Source organism: Papio anubis, chromosome 10 (genome assembly GCF_008728515.1).
Source record: "Papio anubis isolate 15944 chromosome 10, Panubis1.0, whole genome shotgun sequence".
Taxonomy (NCBI): Eukaryota; Metazoa; Chordata; class Mammalia; order Primates; family Cercopithecidae; genus Papio; species Papio anubis.
The window spans coordinates 52,140,023-52,163,478 of record NC_044985.1 but is presented as its reverse complement, the minus strand read 5'-3'; the positions used below and the strand labels follow the sequence as shown (position 1 = coordinate 52,163,478).

The window sequence follows — 23,456 nt, the reverse complement described above, 5'->3', positions numbered from 1 at the left end:
TAAACATAACAAATAAAGTAAATGTTTTTATCTCCAAGACCTCTTGAGACCCAATAAAATCACTAAAGATTAAATTAAACAGGGTAAAATTCTAAAAGGACTAATGATGATGATAACAAATAAGAGATGTCACCCAAGGCAGAAGGGCCAGGGTAGCTGATTAAGCCAAGTGGAGACAGCTGAAGCCTAACCAGCTCCAGTGATAAAAGTCTCCAGGGATGGAAATCAAAGAAAGACGTCTTACACTTTCATATGCACAAGAATCACCTGGTGATGCCCAGATTCCAAGTCAACAGATCTAGGGTGGAACCTCAAGTGCTGCATTTCTAACAAGCTCCCTGGTGATGGGGCAGAGGCTGATGGTCTAGGGTTCACACTTTGAGTAGAGAGGCTTTAGACTAGAGAATGCCAGAAATGTTTGACAACTGTAGGCACCAGATACCTCTGGAGGTCAGGGTGCAAAGTTCAGCTGGAAAAGGGTACTGGTCCAAAGTCTGCATAAGGAACATGAACACCTCCAGATCGGGTCCCCAAAACCAGGTGACTGCTCTCCCCCAGGCCCAGCAGAGAGGGGTGGTTTACTCCTGGGGAGGTTGAATCACAAAGGACCTGGCTTTTGGGACACTGAGTACAGTGACCAAAACAGGACTAAGATAAATCTTAATCTCACTGCTCAGCTCTCAGAACAGTGGCGGCAGGCTTATAACCATCAAGCAGGCTAGAGAAAAGCTGTTCTCTGGGGAAACTGACTAGGTCAAAAGAAAGTACTCTAAGGAAAAAACAAAACAAGCAAACAAAACCCTGAATGATCAGATTACATAAAACTTGAAATCTTCAGCCAAGGAAAAATATCATAAAGTCAAAAGACAAATAAAGCACATAAGCAAATATTCTCAGTACACATGAAAAAGAGCAAATTTCTTTCGGTTTGTATAGAAAGCCTTTATAAAACAATAAACACTCCTAAAAAAGACAAAAACATTAAGTAATTCATGGAAAACGAAATACAAGTGGCTTTAAAGCACATAAAAATGTGCTTAACTTCACTTTTAAAAGGGCAAGTTAAAATAATACCATTTTTCACACAGTCCATTGGCAAGCATTTGCAAGTTCAATCATACTGTTAGAAACTTTCCTTCAGTTAGCAGAAATATATAAACAAGTGCAATCCCCTAAGGGGACAATTCTCCAATATCTATCAAAATTCAAACAGACCCAGCCACTTCACACTAATAGAAATTTAAGGTAATTCACATGGAAAGAAAGATAGATGTACAAAAGTTGCCACTGTGACATTGCTTTTAATAGTGTATGATTGGAAATGATCTCAAGAAGCACTGATACAGGAGTGGTTAAATTATGATAAATATATGCATTATGTATGCTATATAAAATGTTAAAAATTCTATACAACCATAGCCGGGCACAGTGGCTCACGCCTGTAATCCCAGCACTTTGGGAGGCCGAGGCAGGTGTATCACAAGGTCAGGAGATCAGGATCATCCTGGCTAACATGGTGAAACCCCGTCTCTACTAAAGATACACAAAAAAATTAGCCAGGCTTGGTGGTGGGCACCTGTAGTCCCAGCTACTTGGGAGGCTGAGGCAGGAGAATGGTGTGAACCCGGGAAGCAGAGATTGCAGTGAGCCGAGATTGTTCCACTGTGGCCCAGGTGCCTCTGTGGCCCAGGCACTCCAGCCTGGGCCACAGAGCAAGACTCCATCTAAAAAAAAAAAAAAAAAAAAATTCTACACAAACATTTACTAGAAAAAAGTTGACTTTTCAATATTTCCATAAAAAGATGTTCAAGATATAATAAGTGAAAAACAAAGTGCAAATGAGCATATATAGTTGCGTTAAAATGTAGAGAGATACATTGCTATGGACTGAATGTTTATGTCCCCCAAAATTTGTATGTTGAGGCCTACAACCCCAATGTGATGGAACTAGGGTGTGGGGCCTTGAGAAGCAATTACGAAGGTGGAACCACCATGAATGGAATTAGTGCCCTTTGAGACTCTCTCTCTCTCATTCCTTTCCCCCCTCGCTCTACCATATGAGTATACAGAAAAAAGACAAAGAGCCTCTGCAAACCAGGAAAAGGTGCCTCACCAGACACTGCATCTGCTGGTGCCTTGATCTTAGGCTTGTCTCCAGAACCATGAAAAATAAATTTCTGTTGTTTAAGCCACCAGTCTATGGTATTTTGTCATAGCAACCTGCGATGGTTAATTTTGGGTGTCAACTTTACTGGATTAAGGTATACCTAGAGAATTGGTAAAGCATTATTTTGGGGTATGTATATGAGTGTGTTTCCATAGATTAGCACGTGACTCTGAGTAAATTAAATGGGGAAGATCTGCCCTCAATGTGGGCAGACACTATCCAATTGCCTAGGGACTTGGATAGAAAAAAAAAAAAAAAAAAAGAGAAAAAGGATTTCCTGTCTTTCCTGGAGCCAGGACACACTCTTTTCCTCCCGCCTCTGGACATCAGGACCCCACGTTCTCCAGCCTTGGGGCTCTAGGACTTACATCAGCAGTCCCCGCTAAGTTCTCAGGCCTTTTCACTTGGACTGAGCCAAGGTACTGATGCTGCAGGGACTCCAGCTTACAGATAGCCTATTGTGGGACATCTCAGCCACTAAGGTCATGTGAGCCAATTCCCCCAATAAATCTCCTATCTAATCTATCTAAGTAACATATTTATCTGTCTGTCATCTATCTATCCATCCATCCATCCTATCGGTTTCTCTGGAGACACAGCCCTAAGACATATATACTTGAACATGCATAGAAAACATTCCAGAAGGCAGTTACAAATGGTTGTCTCTGAGGAGAGAGTTTTATTTTTCATGGTATACCCTATTTTATTGTTTAACACTTTTTTGCAATATGCATGCATTGATTTTTTCTTTATTAGCTTTCTTCTCTGAGAATTACAAAGAGGAAGGTGATACAATGATGATTAAAAAAAAAAAAAAAAAAAAAACAGAAGATGCCACAGAGGAGCATAATTAATGCACTGGCTGGATGCTGCCATTCCTTGTTCTGTCCAAAAATTGGTTTGAGGAGATAGGCTAACCTCTTTTGCAACTCTTTCTCCGTACCTCAGAAATAGAAACAATAGTAATAACACACAAGTTTATTTTAGTTTATAATTTTGAACCCTACATCAATTGTGATCATTTATTTCATAAACATATGTCATATATTTGAACCTTTTCCAACTTAGTGCCTTAGGCTTACCTAGCTAACCAAAATAGTGAGTCCAGACTTGCATGTCAGAGGGTAGTTGTATTCAACATTAACAAATGTCTGATTCTAAGCCTCGAAACCACCATGTTGCAAGACCAAACACGACCCACAGAAGCACAAACACTACCACATTGGGGCAGGAACCAATAATCTTGAGAAAGTTTGCCTGCTGTAACTAAGTCTAACAGCCTGATCTATGAGCCAATGTGCTTTATATCAATTTTCTAAAACCAAAAATATCATTAAGAAACTAGTTAGCTACTTCTAGTAAACTTTTGGTTTCCCAATTCAAACCCTTGGATACAACTTCCATAAAATACTCATCAAAATATTATATATAATCACTCATTTTTCACTAAAATATTGCTGCTAGCCTTACTGTTTACGCATCCATTAAATTTAATCATTGATTCTACATTTATGGTCTTCCTCTACCTTGTCATTTTACCAAATCCATACACAGTAAGTTCTCTACCACTTTGAAGCTATACATTTTTAAGAGAAAAAAAAAATCCCATGATATAAAATTGCTTTTAAAAAAGTTACTTTTAAAAAGCCATCCTAGAATGTCTTTCTTCTCAGAGACATTCTAGGATGGCTTTTTAAAGATCCATGCTCAGCTACTCACTGGTGATGTGTCATAGCTGCGATTTACTTTGCATGCTACAGAAAAAAACATGATAAAATGTTAATAATCATTGAATTCTGGTGGCAAGAATATGAGTGTTCATGGCACTTTTTTTTAGCTTTTCTCTATATTTGAACATTTTCATAAAAGTCAAAAAATGTTAATACATGCCATCCTATTGGTATAAAAAAAAAACTTTTCCCAAGTAGACAAGCACGATGAGATAATACGATGACTAAAAGGTAGGGTGGGACAGGCAATCAAATGTACTGAAGAACAACCTAGTTCTAGATTTAAAGTGTTTTTGAGTTCTCAATTCTTAGTTGTTGAATCTTGGTTACTTGTTGCTTGTTTACTTGCTGAATGAAAATGTTTCTACCATCAGAATAGCTTAATCATAAGGTAACTCTTCTGATAATAAATTATTAGGAAGCCCCATACCAGGACAGATATTCTTCATTCGTGATTTCTTGTTCAAGGTAACTTATGGTTGACTTTCATTTGTTGTAAAAGAATATAACACAACACTCACCATTCCTGTCAGCTAAGTAACCCTAAGGCAATGAATTGGGAAGGGTGAAATATGTTTGTTAAATGTTTGCAATAGATGTCACCAAGTTCAAAAGCATAAACTTGAATTTCTCATTGTATTTTATGATTATCATTCCCATTTCTTTAAAGAAAGAGTGGCAAAATGTCTTGTTATGATATTATTAAATTGCCTTCCTAACCAGCATCCCAACCTTCTGTTCTTTGGAAAAGTCATCATGTTAAAATAGTTGTTTTAACATGAACTTAATCTTTATAGATTAAGTTTACCAAAATTACATTCTGTTTGCTGCAGGATAAGTCATGGTTGGGAGGACACGAGGAATGGGTTTCCTCATACTGCATTGGTAGGGATGTCAATTGGTATAATTTTTCTTGAAAGGTTTTCAACGCATTTATCAAAATTTTAACTCTGCACATCCTCTGATCCAGCAATTCTACTTCTTTATGTAAGTTTAGAGAAAAATACCTAAATACCAAGAAGTCTGCATAAGAATGAAGTTACTGCATTGTTTCCTATAGCATTTATGGAGAAGCAGTTAAATCAACTAGGAAACACCCACATAATGGGATGCTGTGCCATCACATTAAAAAGAAAATGGCTCTACATTCACCAACATTGGAAAATCCCCAAGACATGGCCTTAAATAAAAAAAAGACAAATAAGTTTCAGAGCAAGACTCAGAGTATACTATTCATATTTTCTTTTGCTTTTTGAAAGACAAGATCTCACTATGTTGATTAAGCTGGAGTACAGATTCACAGATGCAATCATAGCTTACTGCAGCTTTCAACTCCTGGCCTCAAACAGTCTTCCCGCCTCAGCCTCCAGAGTAGCTGGGACTACAAGTGTGTGCCACCACACCTGGAATCATTCATGTTTTAAACTAACTTTATCTTTCCATATACATATATATGTAGGTAAATAATTGAAAAAGGTCCAAAAGGACATATATATCAACTACTAATACTGGACACATCAGAGAAGAAAGTGAGATAGAAGAAACAGTGAAAATGGAGAATTGGCTGTGTGGTTTTTTTTGTGTGTTTTTTTTTTTGTTTTCTGTATTGGGAGTTTCCCAATGAGAGTACATACACATCATTAGTAATTTTTAAAATAACTGTTAAGTCAAGAGGTATCATATTCTAAATATTTCAAATACAATTTTGTAGCATTATTAATCATGTTAGATATTGAAACATTTTTAATCCACAAATTAAAATTAATGCCCTAGAAACTAACAAATGGTTACTGCTGACACAATAATGCACTAAAATTTATTATATATATTGTGTCATTACATTTCTAAGAAAACTGAAAAGAATTCAGAAGTTCCATTTAAAACTAGCCCGAAAAAACAATCATCTCAAACATGAGTAATTTGGAAGAACGTTGTTGTGCCCTCTTTGCACAAATACTAGGACTTAGTAAGGTGTTATGAAACTGAAAAAAATGCAGAGATGGCAGCACAATACAAGGGTAAATTTTTTTAAGATTATAGAAACATTAAGAACAAAAGAAAAAACAAACATGAGTGAAAAGATACATGGCAGGCATGTGTGAAAAAAATTAATAAAATCACATAAAAAACTAATATATTAAAATGATTATAGACAAGATGATAGACACTAAAGGCAGAGAAAGGAAATCTAACATATGTATAACTGATATTCCTGAAGAAGAGAAGAGGATAAAAGGAACTAAAGATAGATCCAAAGACAGAATAAAAAGCTTAAATTAGAAAAATCGATATGAAAAGATACACGTTTTTAAGGTGAGCATAATTTTTCAGATGCAAGCACTGCAAGTTTTAAAGACATTATTTTCAAAACAAAGTATTCCAATATCACAAACCAATACTTTGTGTTCAAAATATCCGGCTTTTTCAAATCCAAAATATCGGATAGCTTTGATTCCATTGTCTCAATTGACAAATGAGTAAGACCATCTATATTCAAGGAACAAGATCCAGACGTTTGTCAACAAACTTATACACCTATCCCATTTAACATCCTTAATTTGTTTTTTTAAAAAAAGATGTAAAGATACTGTATTTTTGTCTCGTTACTAGCATATATCCTTATAAAACAGTATCATTAATCAAATAAGGTGGAAAAGAAAATGGATGTTCTGACTATGGCCTTTCTCTTTCTCACATTCTCACATCCTCTTCCCATTCCTTTTTCCATAATTTATTAAATTTGATGGCTAAATACTAATCAGATTTTGTATACATACACACACACACACACATATCTAAGCATGTGCACAGACTTAACACAAAGAGAAAAAAGAAAGTTCTATTGGTAAAGGCAAGTACCAGAGCTCATGTTTTCCTCCTTAAGGAACCTACTATTCCTTAAGTGGAATAGTGAGTTTTGCTGCATAAATTAGGCCTTTCATTTTCATACTGCAAATGGGGTACTAGCTTCTGGGGTACTAGTAATGTTCTGATCCTTGATCTCGGTTCTGATTAACGAACACATGGTGTATCCACTTTGTTGTGATAATTCAATGAGCTGTACAAGAAAGTATACTTTTGTTCATGTTTCAGTATGAATGCTATACAGGGAGAATAAAAAGTCTACTTTAGAAAAAAACATAGCATTTTTCTAACAATGCCATATGAACATTTGCTAAGCAAGTGATTACACATTCGAGTGTTGGGGTTTAGAGCTAACCCCCCCTAGGGTATAACGGTGACTGAATCAGCGTTTCTCCAAGATGGAATTTTAAGCCCAACTCAGGAATCTATGCTCCCTTTCATTGTGCACACATGGCAGAGGGTCAGTCAGGATCTGCACTCACACTCTCATCTTCACCACTTCCTCTCTCCACAGATTTGAACTGGACCTCAGAAACAAAAAGACTGTGTTCAACTTTACCTGCAAAGGTAAGTATAACCTGTTCTCAACATCCAAAATATATAATCATACACTATTTACTTTAGCAGTTCTCATTCAGAGCAGCAGCCGGACTCTTTCAGATTGGCTTTTAAAGTAAGGCGGTAGGAAGTTTCTAGCAGCTAGGTGCATTCAATTTAGAAAAGCTTTAGACAATCTGAAAGGACAGAAATTCCTTATATTTGATCCCTGAATAAAGGATTAGTTATTGGCTGGAAAGTGGAATGGCGATTGATGGGAAGAGCAGCTACCCAGGTCTGGTTCTGCTTTAAATGCAATATTTTTGTCTCATCTTTAACTCTGAAAAGGGGGGAAACAGCTTACCAAAAAATAAACAGTTGTTTTAAAGTTGTAGAACACAATAACTCAAATTTATTTCCTTTTTAGAAATCAGAGAAACAGCCTAAAACCATGACGTTATCTTTGAGAACAGAAAGAACATTTATTTTATGCTATTTATTACAGTTTTAAATGCCAAAAAACTAAAAAGTAGTATGTCACAAATAACATTAAAAGTTTCGCAAAAGTTGAGGTGAAAGCTCTTATTAACTATCCAAGTGGATTTGCCCCAAACTCATTATTACCCTGGGAAATGTGAGAACAACAGACCATCTGGTAACCTGGGCTCGGGGCCAAAAGGTAAAAGGGATCCCCTTCCCAATGAGGAGATTCCTTTTACCCAGGACACTTTTAAGACAAAGCAGGTTCTGGGAAAGAGGGGAAGGTAACAAGATGTGAAAGCACTAGGCAAATAGGATCCAGCAGTCAAATAAGTGGTAAGCCATGGTCCTAAATTGGTTACTACTTGCCCTCTGCCCAATCTTATATGGCTTGACACTACACCAGGTGTGGACAGCCTGGGGCCCCTAGGGACACCACAGGTATTGACACTGGTAAGCCTGTTTGCTTGCTTAGAGACCCATAGCTAACGCCTGCCTCTGAGGGAGGCAACCTGGGGAGGAGCTGGAATTTCCTGGCACTGTTCTTATTAAACTCTAAGTTACAGTTTACTGCATGTTTATTTCAGGAGCCTCATTCCTTCAAATAAACTATACCTAATGCTAGCCAAAAGTAAGCTTCACACATTGTAAAACTCAAAACTATGAACATAAAACACATACACAAAACCACTTGACTGCCTGAACCCTCCTTAGAAATCCTGTCTGGTTAACAACCACCACCTGCATATCTGTTTTTGTTCTCTCTCTGGTCTCTTTACAATTCTGCAAGCAGCCATTTAAGTGTGGGAGCTTAACAAGCAAGACTTAACACACACTGGGTGAAAGTAGAAGGAAAACAAAAAAGTTTATGGTCTCGGTAACACAGGCATGCAAAGGAGGAATTAGCACACCAAGAACTGACCCTGGCTATCTGTAGACAGTTCTGCCCTCAGGAGCTCCAACCCATACTTAATGGGGAGCCTTTTAATCACCTTTTTAAAAAGCCACAAAATGTGGTACAGGGACAGTGGGGGCAGGCAACACCCCTCAGTCACCAAGGAAGCTTCTTCCCACAAACACTCTAAGTCACCCTTAGGGCAAAACAGAGAAGCCATTTCTTATGGTGCAATCATAGTTCACTGCAGCCTGGACCTCCTGAGCTCAAGCGATCCTCCCATCTCAGCCACTGGGGTAGCTGGGGCTCCAAGTGCATACCACCATGCCCAGCTAATTTTTTTTTTTTTTTTTTTTTTTGGTAGAGTTGGCAGGGTCTCACCAGGTTGCTCAGGCTGGTCTCAAACTCCCAGGCTCAAGCGATCCTCCCAAAGTGCTGGGATTACAGGCATGAGTTACTGCCCTGACCTCAGGATGGGTTTAATAGGCTGAGCAGTCAGGTAGAGTGGCCAGCTGTTTCAATTTTCTCTGGACTGGCATTTCCTGAGACAGTCTCAAACAAATCAGAATGAGATGGTAACTCTATAACGGCACTGCCAGGGTTCCAGGTCAGCCAGGCTCTGCCAGGACCTGAGTGAGTGGCAGAGCACAAGTCACTTCATTCATCTCTTCAGGCTGGGTATCTTCATATCTAAAGTGGGAGGTGGAGTAGTATTTTTATCTCTGCCAGTATTTCTCAAAGTGTGGTCTTCTGGTCACCTGTGCCATAAAACAGTGTCTGACAGCAGTATTGCAATTGTAGGGGTGGGTAGGAACAGCGTGCCCTGGTGGGGAGGAGTATTTTATCACTTCTATCAATTCTGTGTTTATAATTGGCTTCACATGGTGCCAATAAAAAGACTAACTTTTAACCAATTTTTAGAAATTCTCTACAGCTAATACATCGCTTACTGCATGTACCCAAAGCAGATCAAACCCACCATTCCCCACTTCAGGACACCACTGTTGTCTAACCCACAATGGACTTGTAGATCTCTGAATGAGTAAGTTTCAATTCCCATTTTCAGTAGAAAGTCTACGACCCTAAATGATGACTGAATTAAAACGGGCAATTTTTAGTAATTTGTCGTTACACAGCATTGTGGTTTCATCTTTGCCTTACTTCCTCATTTAATAGACAACCCACCACAAATGTCCTCTTTCATCACCCTAAGATGTCTCTAACAAAGCCTTAAGAAATGAGCAGGTTTGTTAAATTATTTACATGGCTAACTACTTACAAATTATATTTAAACTATGCAGGGCTGGAAAAGTGCCTATAGTTGAAAGCAGGTGCAAATTCCTTCTGAACTAATTTAGTCAGGCTAGGTTCGCCACATTCACGCCCATGGAAGTTCCAATTTGGGGGTGTGGGTTTATTTCTCTTAAACAAAAAAAAATACCTACATATATTACTTTCAGCTAATTTTGAATGTTTCTATTTTCATAAATTTGATCCCAATGTCAGTAGACTAAATTTCTTTTTTTCTTAAGGATCCAAATAAGATAATCCACTAGGCTTAAAATTCGGAAATAAATCAATAAAAGTCTGTCTTGAGGCTATCCTATTTCTGGGAGGCTCTTATTAGGAAAAATGTTTCTGAGCTGTCTAGATATTAATGTACACCCTCAGCAAAGTGCATTACATGAGTGTGAAGTGGACACAGCCCCATTCTTCACTAAACTGCCAGGGGTGTTTTCTGCCAGCTACAAGAAGAAGAATCAAAATCTTCCTCAGGAAAAAAAGAGAGAGAAGGGAAAAGAGAATAGGGAAAGTAAAACTCTGTACACAGACAGCCCTAACTGGGGAAAATGGGGATCTATACAGAAATGAGGTCTATGGTAAACATCTACGATGTAAAGATAAGGCCAGTGAAGTCCCATTTCTGGAAATAAGAGTTCCAACAAACACTCAGAAAGTGATCATGTATATGTGTGAATAAACCTGAAGAACAAGTAAGCACTGCTTCACTGAGCTAGGCACTGCCCTAAACACAATGCATGTATTATCTCATTTAATCCTCACAGCAACCCTATGAGTTTCAGATGAAAACTGAGCTTGCAGAGATTAATTTGTCCCTAGACCAGCAGCTAGCAAGTGGCAGGACCAAAACACAGCCCAGGTCTTAAGTCAATATAAATGCCAAACTTGATGTGCGCCATTACTAGTGGTCAAAGACCCAATCAATTTTCCCTTGAGACTGTGTGCAATAAACAACTATCATCGGGGCTAGACCGGGGCAGTAAGTAGGTGGAGATATCTGCATATCACCGAAAGGCAGCTTCCAGAGAAAACTCCACCCAGATGGAGACCACCTTTGGGAATGGGGGTCTCTCTCCAAAGGCACAGAAGCCAGAGCAGAGGCCAGGCTCTCAGTGACACACAGAGGCCCCCCACTTGTTTAATACTCCACCATTAGAAATGGTTTTCCACAGGTTTCCGGTATACAATCCACATCATTAACTGTTAAGAAAAGGCTTAAAAGCATCCTCCTCCCTAAACGGGCACAGTGCTGAAAAGATTGGGGTTTCAGGGACTGTCTAAAACTCTAAATATTTACTCTTCAATAGAACAAGTAAATCCTCCAGGTCCAGCATCAAATATGTAAATAGGCCCTACTGCTTCCACAAGCTGTACCCTGACCCCATGTCCTTGGGCCCCCACACATATACCCATTTATTTTATTTTAGAAAATCAAATTACAAAACAGTATTTCTCAAGCAGATACTAAATACTGTACTCTGGTATCAATTATTTTCTACACAATGTGTATTTTTAAGAACCAGGTTTCACTGAATCCCCTTATGTACACTTTTGCAGAGAGTGCTCCATACTGCAAAGCGGCATACTCTCCATTTTACGAGAGGACACCAAATTTGAAAGAATACGTTGTCTATTACTGCACAGGTGATAAACAGCACTGTTTGAATTTAAACCTGAATTCCGTAATCTTTCTGATATCCCACCCATTTTCCTTTCAATTATAGCTAGAAATATACATGTCTATTAATTGCAATAGATAAACAAAATAGCAACATAATTTAAATATACTATTATCAAGTCTATCCATGCACTCAAAGATGTACACACACCCTCTGACATACAAAGCCCTTTTCGTCTCCCATTTTCCATAAAGCTCAAATGACTGATTGCCTCATTCTCAGTTTTTCTTCACTCAAGCTATTGTGTCCAAAACTGCCACTCTGCTTAAACCACCAAGTTACTTTATTCTGCTTTGAAATGGTGAGCTATTAAAACAAGATCTACAGGGCCACTTAGACCAGCTGGCAGCTTTTACTCTGATACTTGCCAAACTGTCCCTGGACAAGATTTTAGATAGTTTTCTAACCACCCTCCCCCACTCTTAACTCTATGCTGCTCCTCTTCTCTCAAAGACTTCCCTGTGTCTTTAATAAAGGGTCTGTACCAGTAATAACAAGAAAGAAGAGAGGAAGTGACAAAGAAAGAAGAGAGGGAAGGAGGGTGGGGGAGGAATCGAGGAAAAGAAAGAAAGAAAATACAATCTTAATCACAGCTTCAGGAGAGCAACAGTAGCTTTGTAATCTGAAAATCTCAAAGATAAGATGTGACATTTATGTAGACAATGGCAAGTCACAAACAAATATTATTCTTAGGTCACTGTGTGAAAAAGGTTACCTAGTAAAGGAATGTGTCTCTCCTGCAATTAAAAACCATTTTTGTATCTCTAACCTCAGCCTTGTCAAAAACAAGCCCCACAATCCAATTCTAAATTATAGTAATAAAAGCAAAAGTAGGAATAGAAGGCAGGAGTGGTCCAAGAGAAGTCCACTTTGAAGACCAGTAGAGAGATAAAGGAAGTTCTCCTTTAAAAGAAGAAAAAAGAAAAACAGCACTGCCCAAAACATTCTTACAGATGAATTATGGAAAGCAGTATTTTGTACAATGATCAAACATTAGAATAAACTTCAAAAACTACTGTTCAAGAACATGTACCTGACTGCTTCCAATCAGATTGTTTTTATAATATGCAGCATTTGAGAAAAATCCCATTTAAGTATTCAAGTGTTTGAATCATTTGCTTGTAAAATGCATGGAAAATTAAACTGAAAGCTAGGGAGGAAGATGAAATCTGATCTTCACTCACCCAGAGCTTCCATAGGATATACCTGTGGCCTAGGCTGCTAAGGAGAGTTTTATCTCATTATCCTGGTTTGCTTTAAATGGATTGTGTACTTACCAGGTGACTTGGCTTTAATCCTAGGCTCCTCTGAAACTATGCAATGTGCTTTTCTAAAGACACTTTGCTCTCCTCTTCTATACATGCAGCCAGTTTACTATTATTAAGTTGTCATATTAACAAATGGACTTGAAATGATATGTTCAGTTCAAGTGCCTTCTAAAAAAAACAGGATACTTAAGAGCTCTCTGGGTTTAAAACCTTCCTTCTATCAGCCCTCACCTCCCACCCACCCATGCCAGACGATTCTGGAAAGAAGAGGCGCTCTCCTAGATTTGAAGGGAATTAAGCAGTTTAAAAAAAAAAAAAAAAAAAAAAAAGCAGTGCTTGATGAACTGAGATCAACAGAACTGGGATGTTTGTTCCTAACTAGAAAAATGTCAAGCCAAGAAAATGAAGGCAGTAATTTCTAGTGACCTTTAAAGTCAGCCAATCTTCGATTTTTTTTTAAATTGTGGTAAAATACACATAGCATTAACACTTACCATCTTAACCATTTTTAAGTGCACGTTTTATGTCATTAAGTACATTCACATTGTTGTGCAACCAAGACCACCATCCAGAACGCTTTCCATCTTGCAAAACTGAAACTCTGCACTGCCCTCCAGCACCTGGCAACCATCACTCCACTACCTGTGTCTATGAGTCTGACTACTCTGGTACTTTAGATAAGTAGGATCCTACAGTATTTGTCTTTTTGTGACTACTTTATTTCACTAAGCATAATGTCTTCAAAGCTCATTCATGCTGTAGCAGAATTTCCTTCATTTTTAAAGATGAAAAATATTCTATTGTATGTTGCTATGGTCTGAATGTTTGTGTCCCCCCAAAATTCATGTTGAAACCTAATAACTAAGTGTGATGGTGTTAGGAGGTGGGGCCTATGGGAAGTGATTAGGTCACAAGGGTTGAACCCTCATGAATGGGATGGGTGACCTTAGAGAAGTGGCCCGAGAGCCACCTTGCCCCTTCTGTGATGTGAGAATACAGTGAGAAGGTGCCATCTGTGACCCCAGAAAGTGGGCCCTAGCCAGATGGTAAATCTGCTCACACCTTGGTCTTAGACTCCCCAGCCTCCAAAACTGTGAGCAATAAATTTCTCTTGCTTATGAATTATCCAGTCTACAGTATTTTGTTGCACCAGCCCAAACAAATTGGGACATATGTATATGCCACATTTTGTTTCGCTGTTCATATATCAATAGACACTTGGGTTGCTTCTGCCTTTTGGTTATTGTGAATGATGAACATGGGTATACAAATATATCTTTGAGACCCTGACTTCAAATCTTTTGGGTGTATACCCTTAGAGACAGCATTGCTGTATCATATGGCACTTCTATTTTTCATTTTTTGAGGAACCTCCATAGCAGTTGCACCATTTTACATTCCCACCAACAGTGCACAACAGATCCAATTTGTCCTTACCCTAGCCAACAAATGTTATTGTTTGTTTTTTTTGTTTTGATAGCAGCCATCCTAATCCTTATCTCATAGTGGTTTTGATCTGTAGTTCCCTAGTGATTAGTCTAATAATAGTAAGTCTTTTTTTGTTTGTTTGTTTGTTTGTTTGTTTTGACATGGGGTCTCACTTACCCAGAATTTAGATAATCTATTACAGGAGTTTTTTTTGTTTGTTTGCTTGTTTTTTTGAATTTAGGCTCTATCCCTCTTTCCCTCATAAAGACCCATTCATTCTTGATGCCTCAGTCTTCTTCCCAGTCTTTTTCTCTGCCTCACTCTCCATAATGAAGTATTACTATCAGTTACTTCATCATCCTCTTGAGTGTACTCCTTCCACTATCTAAAATCTGAGAAGCTCCCTTCCTGATGATGGTGACTTAGCATGTAGGGAAGAGTCGGGAGGAAGAAATAAATAAAAAAGTATAAGGCCAGGCGCAGTGCCTTATGCCTGTAATCCCAGCACTTTGGGAGGCCAAGGTAAGCAGGTCACTTGAGATCAAGAGTTCGAAACTAGCCTGGCCAACATGGTGAAGCCCCATCTCTATTAAAAATATGTAATCCCAGCTACTTGGGGGGCTGAAGCATGAGAATCGCTTGAACTTGGGAGGCAAAGGTTGCAGCAGCTGAGATCTCGCCACTGCACTCCAGCCTGGGGAACAGAGTGAGACCCTTGTCTCACACACACACACACACACACACACAAAGTATAAATATGTGATCAGAGAAATAGACCAAGATAAGACCACTCTGCATTAAAAAGAAAGAAAAACCTGAAGGCCACCAATTCTTACAGAAAAAAGATAAAAACAACATCTCCTCATCCCCATAGGAAAATATACCTGAATTCACAGAAAATGAAATACCAATTATTAATAAATATTTGAAATAAGTGTATCATAAGCAATATAAGAACACACATTGTAAGAGTAACATTTTTTTCAATTCAAAGCAAAAAAAATTTTTTTGTTTTGAGACAGGATCATGGTCTGGTGCCCAGATTGGAGTGCAGTGGCGTGATCTCGGCTCACTACAACCTCCACTTCCCAAGCTCAAGTGATCCTCCCGCCTCAGCCTCCCAAGTAGCTAGGACTACAGGTGAGCAACACCACACCTAGTTAATTTTTGTATTTTTTTGTAGAGATGGGGTTTTGCCATGTTGTCCGAGCTGGTCTCAAACTCCTGGGCTCAAGCAATCCAAACTCCTCAGCCTCCCAAAGTGCTGGGATTACAGGCATGAGACACGGTACTCAGTCTCCAGTTTTTTCCCAATGATAATAACCTATATTCTGATAAGGAAATACAAATGGATATAATCTTTCTGGACAACAATTTGGCAATTTGTATCCATCAAGAACACTAAAATATTTATCCTTTTGGCCTCAGAAATGCCACCTCTAGGAAATATTCCTTAGGAAATCATCAAGAATTTAAAAACTTATATAAATAAACTGGAAATGGCCTAAATATCCAACAAAAATATGAACACTGATTAAGTAAATTCTGGTATAACTATAGTATAGAATGGTATATAGTCATTAAAAATATTTTTGAGTAAGTTCAATTACATGGAAAGTATTCAGATTATATCATTAAATGGCAAAAGGCTAAATATAAAACCATATATATATACAGCATGATTTCATGATATTTACTTTATTTTTATTTTTATTTTTTTTTTGGAGACAGAGTCTCGCTCAGTCACCCAGGCTGGAGTGCAGTGGCGCGATCTCGGCTCACTGCAAGCTCCGCCTCCCGGGTTCACGCCATTCTCCTGCCTCAGCCTCCCGAGTAGCTGGGACTACAGGCACCCGCCGCCACGCCTGGCTAATTTTTTTTTGCATTTTTAGTAGAGACGGGGTTTCACCGTGTTAGCCAGGATGGTCTTGATCTCCTGACCTCGTGATCCACCCACCTCGGCCTCCCAAAGTGCTGGGATTACAGGCGTGAGCCACCACGCTCAGCCGATATTTACTTTAAAATAGGAGATCACCAAAATTGTTAGATCAAGAAACCTAGTTCCAAATTCCTACATTGCTATTTTAAGTTATATAAAGTTAAGTATATTTCCTAAATTCTCAATCCTAAATTTCATCCATAAAATGGGGAAAAATTAGTATCCACCTTACACGGCCTGACAGGGGATTAAATAAAGTAAACCATGTAAAGTAATAAACTCATTAAGGAATAAATATTAGTTGTTACTATTGTTTCCAAAATTTTAAAAGTTGTTCATTAAAAATGGCAGTCATTCAAAATAGTCAAACATCAAACAAAATAAATAGTAAGCACCAAGTCATAGCTTCAGACCATGCAGCCAAACATCCACAGCATTAGTAACAAGAAACCCCAAAAAGACATTGTAAGAATCCCCCTGACCGGCTGCAGTGACTCACACCAGCAATCCCAGTGCTTTGGGAGGTCAAAATGGGAGGATCACTTGAGGCCAGGAGACTAGGCTGGCCAACAAAGCAAGACACCATCTCTACTGAACACAAATTAAAAATTAGTCAGGCATGGCGGCACCCACCTGTAGTCCTAGCTACGGGGAGGATGAGGTAGGAGAGTTGTTTGAGCCTCAAGGCTGTAGTGAGCTAAGATTATGACACTGCGCTCAAGCCTGGACAACAGAGTGAGGCCCTGTCCCAAAAAACAAGTAAATAAATAAAATAGTCACCCTTTTGTGTTCAATCATGCCACAGTATATAAAGTGTCAATAAAGATTATGGTGTCAGGAAAGAGAGACCAAAAAAAGCTTATGAAATCATTTTTAAAAGGTGGCCAGGGGGAAGAAACCAAAGAATAAAATCTTAAGAATAAGGATTCTCAAGGCATTGCTAATATGAAAGGATCACTGTGCTATACGAGGCAATCCTGTTTACCTTTTAAAAAAAAAAAAAGAAATGAAAAATGGTTTCTAAGAAAAATTAAGTGACACAACTAGACATACAATCTGGAACCCCAGTATTCTGACTCAAGGGTGTTTAAGAAAGTAATCAAAAGAAGATGAGCGAGGAAAAAACTAAAATTTTGAGAGTCCCGACTATGTAAGAAATAAATAAAAAATCTGGTTTCACCTGGTGATAAGAGGAAGAAATGTAAGTGTATGCAATAACATTTGAAACTTTTAATATACAACACGGGCCTCGGTTCTGGTGTTCAGCACCAAGGTTTAATCAGGTTAGTAAAATACAAGAGGGCAGCCTGAGGATAGTGCAGCAATGTTTGACTGGTATGCTGATGGAAGAAACTCACCTGAAATCCCATTTTCCCTCTGCTGCCACCTGTCCTTCCCCATCACAGAAGAGCAACCACTTCTGAAACACTTTACAACTAGGAATCCAAGAGAAAACTAGCCCTGTCCATAGAGAATTCAAATATTTTCAACAGAGAAGTCATAAGTGAACTCAGGGCATTAATTTCATAATCCTAGATGACATTAGATCATTGCGATAATTTAAAATTATCTCACCTACCTCCTCCACCATTCTAAGGCACTGCCCCTTAACAATAATGTTATGCCTTTTGCCCACAAATTAACCTATAACAAATAGCCAAACTACTGCACTGTGTAAATTCAAAACTTTTTATTTTACTAGATGAGAAAACTGTACTAAGTTCTGCAAAGAATGCCAACCCTCTGATTTCAGGTTGTTTTCCAACAAAACATCCACTGTCATTCAACCTTCCTATCCCACTCAGAAAGTATAAGAAGCTATTTATGTCTGCAGCCCACTTTTTTTTGTTTTGTTTTTTTGAGACAGAGTCTCACTCTGTTGCCCAGGCTGGAGTGTGTAGTAGCGCAATCACAGCTCACTGCAGCCTCAGGCCACCGCACCCAGCCTGAAGCCCACTCTTGCCTCACACGCCAGTCTCTGGCAAAGCAGGTATCCATAGTTTCAATGTGAATCATGCAATATAACTTAACAAGCTAAATAAGGAACACTCATAGGGTTTAATATCCAGCACTGATTGCATGAGAAAACCATGGTTGTATGCAAGTTGTTCTCAAACACTCTTTAAAAATATATCAGATCAGTCTCTTCATTACAAGGTACACTATGGGAACACTGAGGAACAAATTCCTTCAGTAATGAACCTCACCTAATACCCCCACTGTTTCCTGGCAGTCATTCACACACGCCCCTCCTTTCCCCCTAAGTATCAGCAACCAAGAACATGCTCTCACACATTTTCATTCATTCATTCTCTCTCTCTCTCTCTCTCATAGACACACACATACACATTCTCATTCATTCTCTCTCTCTCTCTCTCACAGACACACACACACACATTCTCATTCATTCTGTCTCTCTCTCACAACTATCCTCAAAGGCCTCACCCAAGGCTAGTGGACAATAAATCTAAAAGAAAAAGCCTGCTGGCCAGACATTCCCTTAGACACAACTGAGACCCTGTCGTTTCTTGAAGGTTTGGGACAGCAGATCATTCTTGGGCTGAGTGAGTGAAGCCAGACTTTGCTGTCAGCCTCGCGAAGGATGACACTCCTCACATAGCCTAGCATTTTGAGAGCCAATCTGGCAGGAATTAGCTTCTCCTTCTTACCCAGTCACCACAAGAGGTGCCAGGCCTACTCTGGGTTCTACCTAAAAGAGGTCTAAGGAAACCAACAATTGCTTTCTCTGTAGAATCTTTGTTGGTTATTCTGAAATACTGTAGCTTTTTGGAGCATAAATGATAACAGCCCAAATTATTCTTTTGACTCAAAACACAACTGAAAAATACAAGAAACAAAACCATTGACTACAATATTTCTGTGGGAAAAAAAAAAATCTCTTGGCCAGGTGCAGGGGCTCACACCTATAATCCCAGCACTTTGGGAGGCCGAGGTGGGCAAGTTGCTTGAGCCCAGGAGTTTGAGACAAGCCTGGGAAACACAGGGAGACCCCATCTCTACAAAAAATTACAAAAAATTAGCTAGGCATGGTGGCATGCACCTGTGATCCTAGCTACTCAAGAGGCTGAGGTGAGAGGATTGCTTGAGCCCAGGAGGTGGAGGTTGCAATGAGCCGTGATCATGCCACTGCACTCCAGCCTTGTTGATGAAGGGAGAACACGTCTCAAAAAAAAAAAGACATTCAGCCACTTCAAAGTTTCATCAGATAATAATTAGTAATCTTCAAGCACAGAAGATCCACAGGAATCAAAGAATCAGAAGGGTGAAAACAACAAGTTACAAAGGCCATTTGCCTCTACACATAAATGAGAAAATAAACAGAGATAAATTAGGAAGCTGCCCCAGTGTAAGTTTTGACTAGAATTTGAGTGTTCTGATTCCTGATCTACACTTTCTGCATCTCTCCTAAATCCACAGCATTAAAGTTAACATTTGTAACAATAACTCAAAAAATTTTTATTTCTAAACAGAGAATCAGCACGATTTCCACATTTATAAATACCATAGCAAAACACATTTTTGAAAAAGTAAAGTTGGAAGAAGCATTTATTATAGTTCCTGAGGATGGCTTACTGAATCTAAACAAGCATTAAATCAAAAATAAATCAAATAGATGACAATGGTATATTATTAATAAATAACATTTTGTTCTTTGTGATCAAATTAACAACATAATATAACAGTATACAATTTTTATTCTAAGAGAAACAGCCCAGTTGGGAAAAAAAAACACACACACACACACATACTTTACTCTGTCAATCAACTGGTCGCTACAGTGGTCCTTCTGGTCCTTACCCAGAGTTAGGTATGATGTAAAGGCTATGCTAAAAACCACCAAGCTTTGAGATCTTCACAGACTCAGCCAAAAGTCATTGACCTTACGCTGCCCCATTTTTTACCAACCATGCTGGGCTTCCATATTGCTGTCCATATGCTGTCATAAAGCGACATGTTCTAGCTACCAATGCCTCCACTATCAACACCCCAACAGCCAGGATGAAAACAAAAAGACAGGACTGTTTAACTGGGCAAAGTCCAATTCAGTCAATTCTTTGATGTTTCTCTTCGTAGAGAGAAATACCTAAGACTGAGAAGAAGGCATTCAAATTCACGATTTTAGCCTCAACAAGGACATTACTGACTTCACTTAATGTAAAATAAAAACTTGGATAAACAGGTATTTCTTAGGTATGGTCTCAGCTTTGAAATAAATGACAAAGCATAAAAGGAGAAGAATCTTGAGAGAATTATTCCTATTACAAAAGCATTTCATTCTACAAAGGGATTCACAACAGGCTTTTAAAATTATCATATACATTATAGAATGCTGCAAAAGAAAAGGATGTATATTCAATATGCTAGAAGGCTATTGAAAGTGAGTTGTAGCAGTGATAATATTGAATGGTTCTGTTTTATTGATTCAGGCCCTTGATGGTTGCTACTGAGATGAAGGTTACAGGTTGGATCCCAGAATATGTCATTTAGGTTTGAGAAAAGGAGAAACATGCAGAACTTCTAACTGTAGATACAACTAAATTGTGGATTTTCAGAGAATGGAAAAGGTCTGAAGGGTTAAAGACAGAGCTGTCATAGGAAGAAACAAAGTAGACAGTCTTCCAAAAGTCAGTAGCATTCTGTGACATATGTGCCATATTTGATTATTATTCTGAACATTAACCATAAACTTTCACTTTCCACACAGGCCATTAAATCTCTTCTACTTAGATCAATGGCCTGAAGGAAACTGACCAACTCACTTTATATCAATATGAGGACATTTGCTGTGACTGACAATTGAAAGCAGCTCACCCCTCTATGTAAACTGTAAGTCGAGTCATAGGATTATGGAAAAAAAGAAAGAAAATAAAAAATGTTTAGAAAGAGGAAAAATGTACTTCCGATTTTCAACTATTACATTAGTGTTTATCTTTTTAAAGGTAGAGACAATCTAAGTACCAAGCCATCTCCATTCTAACAAATTAATTTTTTTAAACACAGTGAACAGCCTGGAATCAGCATAGAGAAGGAGGATGTCAGGAAAATTCAGCTTTTTGTGCACAGATCATGCTTTTGTTCTCCAACACATAAGACTGCACATCTCTTTCAAATGCATTAGCTATCTAAAAGTGAGCCCAGCCAGAATTTATCAGACACAATTTATCAGAATTCAGCAATTGTGTGTAGATCCCCTACTATGTGCCAACATAGAGCAACCTGCTATCCCTGAGTCTGCTTGTTTTTGGAGAGACTGCAGAACTGTAGAGTCCGTATTTTCTGTAACCAAACATTTGCTCTAGAAGTAACTCTACACCTGCAAACACACCCACTTTTTCACAGTAAGTGACAGCACTGCTGTGACTTTCTTGATTCTTTTTTGTATAGGATCAATGACACATCTGTATTAGATTCCAACAATTTAAACATAGGTCTTTAAGTCTGTTGCTTTGTGCATGTCAATTTCTGCAGGCGAACAGCTGAGTTCGTTTTCAAGCAGCAACATTGTCCAGTGAAAAATATACCTTTCTGAAACAAAAGATACTTTTTGTCCTCATGAAGCTTTGTTGCCTCTTCCAGCAGCAAATGACTCAAAAGACGTGTTCTGCCATCCTCAATAGCGGTTTTCAGGCAAAGAGGAACAGCAAATGAGGTACCAGCAAAAGCTTAAGGAACAAAACCAAGGTGAGTTGAAGGCGGGGAAGAAAGGCAGAGTGGAAGCGAGAAATGCAATCTAAACTCTACTTTGTGATCTAAGAAATTCAGCCTTTACTGATGAATTGGGCAGAGGAAGGGGAGGGTACAAGAAAGGGGAAGACAGTATTTTCTGTTACGAAGGAAAAAAAAGTGTGCTGCTGTCCCGGTTTTCTTTCAGTACCAGCACCCAGAGAATGCATGGCAGGCACAATCTAGTTTCGTGATGAAAACGGATTCCATGAGAATAACACAAGTTTGTATTTGACACAATGGAGATATCCAACCAAACCGAGAAACTATACAATTGCATGACAATTCCTCAAAATTTTAAGTGCCTTCGAATACCAAAAAAGAAGTTTATAATTATTCATAGGACAGGGTTATCAGTTTAATATGACCATTTGCAGGATGTGCACCCGTCCTGTCATATCCTATTTTAAAGAAACCGCTAATGACCTGAAATGCTATTATCCCCTATTTGCCAGGACTGTGGGCCTGATAGTGTCACGGATAAAAACCAAACAGCGACCAGAAGCCAAGAAGTCCCTAGCGAATTCTTTTGAAGCACAACCCCTACAATCCATGTGCCGGAGCGTAAAGATTGAAGTGTGCGCGGTTCCTCCTCCCTCCGGGCCGCGTGTCCGGAACGTTCCTGGTTGTCAGGTGGGTGGCGGGGGCCCCGGCGGGAAGCCCTGCCTGGCAGCCTTGCGTGGCGCGCCGGCGGAGAGGACCGAGCCCCGCGGAGTGCGGCGAGTCCCCAGCCAGACCACCGCTCACCTTTGTTCGCCTGCCCTCGCCGGGAGGAGGAAACAGCAGGGCCCAGGAGGACAGGGGGCGACCCTAACGATCCGCGGCTCCTCCCCGGCGCCCGGGAGGAAATCCGTGGCAAGCCAGACCCTTTCTGGCTCCCAGAAAGCCAGCCGGGCAGGGGGGTCAGCAACCCCTCCCCGAACACAAAGGTTGGGAAGCGTGAACGCGAGCGTTGGGGGCGCGGGGGCGTGCGCCAGAGAGCACGCGAGTGTGCGTGTGCGCGCGTGTGTGTGTGCAGGGGGAGGGGAGGAGGGGCTTCAGCCCTTCTTACCTCTCGAAGATGAGCCGCACCATGAAGATGCAGAAGGCCAGGGGAAAAGCGAGATAGAGGTCCTCAGCCTGCGGGAAGGTGGCCTCCTCCGTGTTCTTCAGGTCCGCCCAGGTGACATTGTGCGGGAGCCAAAACCTCTCGTTCCAGAACCAGGCTAAGATCCCTGCCATCTTGCTTTGTCCACTCCTGTCCTGCGGCACCCGCAGCCCGCCAAGCTCTCCACCGCGCAGGGCGCCCGGGGATGCGCGCCCGGCTGGCCCCGAGCCTGTGCCGCCGCCGCCGCCGCTCTCGCCCGCCGCCGCCGCCGCCTCCTCCGCGGCCGCTGCTCTCGAAGGCTCGCGGCGAGCCCCGGTTCTCTCCTCCCTCTGGC

At 39.7% G+C, this 23,456-nt stretch overlaps 1 protein-coding gene across 2 annotated transcripts in view; it reads right to left on the bottom strand.

Moving 5' to 3' along the window:
- Positions 1-23,453, bottom strand: part of CERS6 (ceramide synthase 6) — a 312,278-nt gene extending 288,825 nt beyond the window's left edge. The window contains exon 1 of one of the 2 annotated variants that reach the window (XM_021924368.2): positions 23,087-23,453. In XM_021924368.2, the coding sequence (XP_021780060.1) occupies positions 23,087-23,256 (170 nt within the window). In that variant the 5' untranslated portion in view covers positions 23,257-23,453. The remainder of the gene's footprint in view (positions 1-23,086) is intronic. The other variant, XM_021924367.2, reaches the window with a different exon arrangement.
- Positions 23,454-23,456: the final 3 nt, after the last annotated feature.